At 65.1% G+C, this 5,692-nt stretch overlaps 1 protein-coding gene across 1 annotated transcript; it reads left to right on the top strand.

Moving 5' to 3' along the window:
* Positions 1-1,206: 1,206 nt before the first annotated feature.
* C2CD4C (C2 calcium dependent domain containing 4C) lies at positions 1,207-3,340 on the top strand. The gene is made up of 2 exons (XM_043585959.1): positions 1,207-1,383; positions 2,000-3,340. Exons 1-2 carry the CDS (start codon positions 1,246-1,248, stop codon positions 3,299-3,301), a joined length of 1,440 nt encoding a protein of 479 aa, XP_043441894.1. The 5' UTR covers positions 1,207-1,245; the 3' UTR covers positions 3,302-3,340.
* The last annotated feature ends 2,352 nt before the right edge of the window (positions 3,341-5,692 follow it).

The following is a 5,692-nucleotide window of genomic DNA, read 5'->3' as shown; positions in this document are numbered from 1 at the left end:
CCTGGTCATACATTATCGTGCTGTCTCCTCACCCAAGACGGGTAGGCCTTAGGTTTCAGAAGGGGGCATCGAGGCTGGGAGGGAGGGCCAGGAATGAGGAAGCAGAGGTTGAGGGGAGCAGATCACAAGTTGGGAGGGGCTGGGATCCAGCAGACCCTTGTGTGCTCAGGAGCTGCCAGGCCTGGGGCCCTGTCCTGGTCTCACCCCTCCTCTGTCTCTCCGTCCGTGAACAGCATGTCGGTGCTGTCCCCTCTTCCCCTGGGTCACGGTTTCCTGTTATGCGTGTGTCACAGGAACCACCGAACCCGTAACACTTCATCGGTGTCTGTCTTCTGGCATCCCTCGCACTGGGACGCATCGGAAAGCTGGACATTGTGTCCACGCATCACAGTCGCGTCCTCAGCACCCAGACTGCTGCCCGCCCGGCGTCCACCAGCTGCTCAATAAACATTTGTTCTCGAAATGAAGGCCGCTTCTTGCACGGCTGCAGGGTGCGGACGCCTGCCCGTTTACTGGGGAGGAGCGCGTCTCAGCGGCCATGTCCTTATTTCCGGAGGGAAACCCTCACTTCCCCTGCACAGACCCACCCGGTTCTGGTGAACCCTTGGGGGCCGGCAGGGACACCTTCAGCCGCACTTTTTTTTTTTTAAATGTTTATTCATTTTTGAGAGAGAGAGAGAGAGAGAGAGAGCGAGAGAGAGCGAGCACGAGTGGGGGAGGGGCAGAGAGCGAGAGGGAGACACAGAATCCGAAGCAGGCTCCAGGTTCCGAGCGGTCAGCCCAGAGCCCGACGCGGGGCTCGAACCCACCAACCGTGAGATCATGACCCGAGCGGAAGTCGGAGGCTCAACCGACTGCGCCCCCCCAGGCGCCCCAATTGTTGCCATTACTGTACTCATCGCGTGAGACGGGAAGGGCCTGTCTCTGGAGCCCCGGCCCACGGCAGGTGCGGGTCTGTGTCCCGCCCAGGTGAGCTGAGGCAGGGGCTTGGGGCCTCCGGGGGGCCCTACAGCGCGGATCCGCAGGCACAAGAGCTACGACTGGCCTTCGACGAGGCGCAACCACCTGCTTGCCTCCCATCGACCCCCACCGGGCCCCTGGGGCCTGGGCCTGGGGGCGGGGAGGGGCGGGGCGGGGGCCCCTAGGGCCTGGGGGCGGGGCGGGGGCTGCGCGTGCGGCTGTACTAGGAGGAATACGGCGGCGCGGCGGCCGGGCTGGGCGGTTTCCCGCCGCCGCCGCCGGTGAATGAGTCCCCGCTGCGCTGCCGCCGCCGCCCGAGCTGGACCTGCGACCGCGTCCCCCCGCGGGCCCCGACCCCTTCGCGCTGCGACTCCGGCGTGCCCGCGGGACAGCCTCCAGCCTCGGGTCACCACCCCGGGGCAGGTGAGTGTGGGGACCCCGCCACGGTCCGCGGGGGTCTGCTAGGACCCCCGCCCCCACCCCAAGCTGAGTCTGGCGGGGGGGGGGGGGGGCGGGGAGACACGCGGGAGGGGTCAGCTCGCTGCGCCTTCAGTCCTCCGACTGACCTCCTCTCCCTGCCCAGACCCTGGTGCCTGGACCCTCAGTCCTGGGCAAAGCCACAGGTGGGTGGGAGCTTGGCGGGGGGTGGGAGGGGGGGCGGGGGGGGGGCGGAGCGGGGACATCCTGGGGATCCGCGCATACCAGGGGTGCCTTCCCTTTGGACTGAGCACAGACCCTTTAGCAAGCGCTTTGAGATCCTCAAGACGGGGTGGGGGCGGGAGAGGGGTCGCTGTCCCCTGGGAGCTTCCCAAGAGTCGAACGTCGCCCCCACCTCCCTCGCTTCGCCTTGGTTCTGGGAAGTTAAGCTCGATCTCCCTGGGGAGGGAGGACGGGGGAGAGGTGACGCGCTCTGAGTGATCCTGCGCAACCCCCCTTGGCCGGGACCTGCCCCTGTGGCTCCCCTACACAGGCGTCGGGAGCCCCTGTTCCCTTCTCCCAGGGCCTGGGATGCAGCTCCTGACCCCGCTTGTCCTCTCAGACTCTGCAGCGCTTCCTGGCCTCCCCTCTGCCTGCCCCCATGAAGAAAACCAACGTGTGGTTCCTGGAGCGTCTCCGGGGGTCCGGAGAAAACGCCAGCCCTGGGAGTGAGGCAGGGGACAGGGGATCCAAGGGACCCCTGTACAGCAATGTGCTCACACCCGACAAGATCCCTGACTTCTTCATACCCCCCAAGCTGCCCGCTGGCCCCACAGATCCCGACGCGCAGGCAGAGCTGGGCCCCGCCACCTCCGATCAGAACCTGGCCTCGGGGACACCCCGCCGAGCCCCCCGGAGTCCCCGGCTGTCTGCCAAGCTGCCGGCTGAGAGCAAGAGCCTGCTGAAGGCAGCCACCCGGCACGTGATCCAGATTGAGAGTGCGGAGGACTGGACAGCGGAGGAGGCTGCCACCAACGCAGACCCCCAGGCCCAGGGCGCCATGTCCCTGCCCTCTGTGCCCAAAGCCCAGACGTCCTATGGCTTTGCCACACTGGCAGAGAGCCCCCACACGCGGCGCAAGGAGTCCCTGTTCCACAGCGAACATGGAGCCCTGGCTCAGGTGGGGTCCCCAGGTGCCGGGCGCCGTCGGGGGGCCCCCAAGGCCAATGGGGGAGATGGGGTGCCCAGGGAGGCTGGTGGGGCCCTCATGAGCCCCAGTCGCTACTTCAGCGGTGGGGAGAGTGATACTGGGTCCTCGGCCGAGTCCTCCCCATTCGGGTCCCCTCTGCTCTCTCGCTCTGTGTCACTGCTGAAAGGCTTTGCCCAGGACAGCCAGGCCAAAGTGAGCCAGCTCAAGCACTCGGCGGGCCGCCACGGCTCTCTGTCTGCTGAGGACAGTGCACCAGACGCCAGCCCCGGGGCTCGGCGCCGTTTGACCCGCAGGGCCACCCCGGAGCCGGGCCCTGAGACTGGCCAGGCGCCCCGGGCGGAGCACGCCGTCCGGATGGGCCCTCGGGGCAGCGTCAGGCTGCTGGCAGAGTATGAGGCGGCCCAGGCCCGCCTGCGGGTGCGCCTGCTGGCTGCCGAGGGCCTCTATGACCGCCTGTGTGACGCCCGGAGCATCAACTGCTGTGTGGGCCTGTGCCTGGTCCCCGGCAAGCTGCAGAAGCAGCGCAGCACCATCATCAAGAACAGCCGCCACCCCGTCTTCAACGAGGACTTCTTTTTCGACGGCCTGGGGCCGGCCAGCGTCCGGAAGCTGGCCCTCCGGATCAAGGTGGTCAACAAGGGTGGCAGCCTCAAGCGGGACACGCTGCTCGGGGAGAAGGAGCTGCCCCTGGCCTCCCTGCTGCCTTTCCTGTAAAGGCCCCTCCCTGCCTCCCTGCGGAGGGTAGGGTGCGGGGTGGGGGGGTGGGGGGAAGACCCCACCCGGGTCCCCATGGGCGGGAGGCCGCGTGGCCAGGCCGGTGGGGGGCGGGGGCTGGGGTGTGGCGTGTTCAAGCTCAGACTGGGGCTGCAGTCGATGCCGGGGGTGGCCAGGATACTATTTTTCACGGATTCATTTTTTTTTTTTGGAAGAGGAAGAGAGGGGGCTGCCAGCAAAGAGAAAGGGACACTTGGCAGGGCTGAGCGTCCCCCCTCCCGACCCCCCCGTGCCCCAAGTTCTGCGCGGCCTTACCCCTTCAAGAGTTCTGGAAAGGGGTTCTCAGGGTGGGGTGTGGGGGGCCGGAACCTGTTCCTGGAGGCAGCTGGTGTGGATCACAGGCCTAGAGGTGACCAGTCCTGAGGCTGAGGCCCATCTTTCCCTTGGTCGTATGGGAGTTCTCCTGGCCCGGCCCATGAGACACCCCCTCCCCCGCCAGAGAGCGGTAGCAGGCCTGGGATCTGCCAACAGCACCCACAGGGCCCCAGAGCCAGAGCCCGCCGGGGAGCAGGGTGCCACGTGTGGTCTGAGAGCCACGACCTGGCAAAAGACAGGCAGAGAAGGGGGCCCGGACGCAGAGGAAGCCCCAGGAGGGCTGGTGGAAAGCAGACAGCTCTCCTGTGTGCTGTCTTCCTCCAGCGCCTTCCCTGGCCCGACTCACCTCACCTGAGACCCTGCTGGGACATCCGGAGCCTGCTTCCCCAGGAGGGGCTGCTCAGAACAGACCCAGAGAGCAGCCTCCCGGCCCCCCGACCCCCTCCTCCCTGCCCCTCTGGGGCTGGGAGCTGCCACCCTGCCAGCCTCCTGCGTAGCACCCTTGGCAGCTGGACACCAGGGACTGATGGCTGGATTTTACTCCACGTGGTAAATGATTGTGGTTAGTGTGGGTGGGACGGAGGGATGAAGCTGGCAGGCCAGGAGTACCCTGCTTGTGCCCCTTCGTGCCGCTAGGCCGCTGCATGGATTTAAGTGTTGTGTCAGTACGTGGCTCCTTGAATGACGTTTGCAGACAGTTTCTGGCCTAACACGACAGAAACAGTATGGTTTGAAGCAGGGGCCTCTCCTAGCCCACCTGGTGGGCACCCTTGGACCAGGGCAGACCAGGATGGGGGCACCCCTCCCCATCCAAACACTGTCTCTCCTAAGTAGGTTCCCAAATCCCACTGGGGAAGGGGCGGAGGACCCTTCCCCCATAGCCTGGGAAAGCACTCGGTCCCCTTTGCACTTTGGGGAGAATTTGGGGCCCTTGGAGCTGAGGTCCCTTGCTGTGCCCCCCTTGCCCCTACCTCTGTCCTAGGCCTGCTCCTTCATGCTCCCTGCTGCTAGTGTCAGAGGGGCTCCCCTTTACTCTGGAACCTGGGGACCACCCAGCACCAGGCTTGTGGGCTGGAACAGGCAGACAGAGGACCCTGCATTGAGTCAGATGCTTGGGGCTTCCACTATCTCCCTTCCCTCTGACCCCGACCTCTCATCCCTGCTTTGCGTCTGGGGGGGGGGGGGTGTTTTATACACCCCTGCACTATTCGATATCTTTGTGTTCCGTGTCGACTGTGGGTAAATCTTCAAGACACCCTCCCCCAAGTGTGTTTGTTTATAAATGCTGTTTTTAGTGCAATAAAGGTGTTTCGGGAGTGCGGGGGTGGAGATCTGCTTGTTCAGTAACGAGAGGAATTTTGCCTGGAGTTCCAGGGAGGGTCGGTGGAGTTTTCTCAGCCCTTTGCATCCTCTGGGACCGTCTCCTGCTTGTGGGGGAGGCGGGAATGCCGCAGAGCAATGGCCCTGGGGACCCCCAGGCCCTCTCGCAGTCACAGCAGGTCAGTGAGCGGGGTCCTGTTTTCGTCCCCCATCTGCACACACGACATCCCACCTCACAGGCCAGGCTGGGGACCTTCAGTAAGCTGCCCGTGGCAGCCCAGCTAATGAGAGCCAGGACGGGAACCCACTGTGGCCACCAGAAGGATGCTCGGGCCTGCCACTTCCAGGCTGTGGAGCAAACTGGACTGAGGTGTCATCACCGATAAGGACCCCCCCTCAGATGCCATGAGCTGCCAAGGCAGGAATGCCCCTGCTGACGCAGCCCTCACTCTCAAGCCCTAGGCCTTGAGGTCAGACAGGAATAGAAAGCCAGCATTTCAGCCAGGAGGCCACCCCCACCCTTGCTTGTCATGCCACTTGGAGAGGCCCCGGGCCAGGGCGGCAGGAACAGCCCGGGCTGTAGGCCATTCACATCGATGCTGTGCCCTCAGCCTCGAATGCCTCCTAGCCCCCAACTTCTCCACTTTCAGGCTTCAGCTGAGATGGTGCCTCCTCCAGGAAGCCTTCCGGGTCCTC

Source organism: Prionailurus bengalensis, chromosome A2 (genome assembly GCF_016509475.1).
Source record: "Prionailurus bengalensis isolate Pbe53 chromosome A2, Fcat_Pben_1.1_paternal_pri, whole genome shotgun sequence".
In the NCBI taxonomy this organism is placed as follows: Eukaryota; Metazoa; Chordata; class Mammalia; order Carnivora; family Felidae; genus Prionailurus; species Prionailurus bengalensis.
This window is presented reverse-complemented; position numbering and strand designations above follow the sequence as displayed.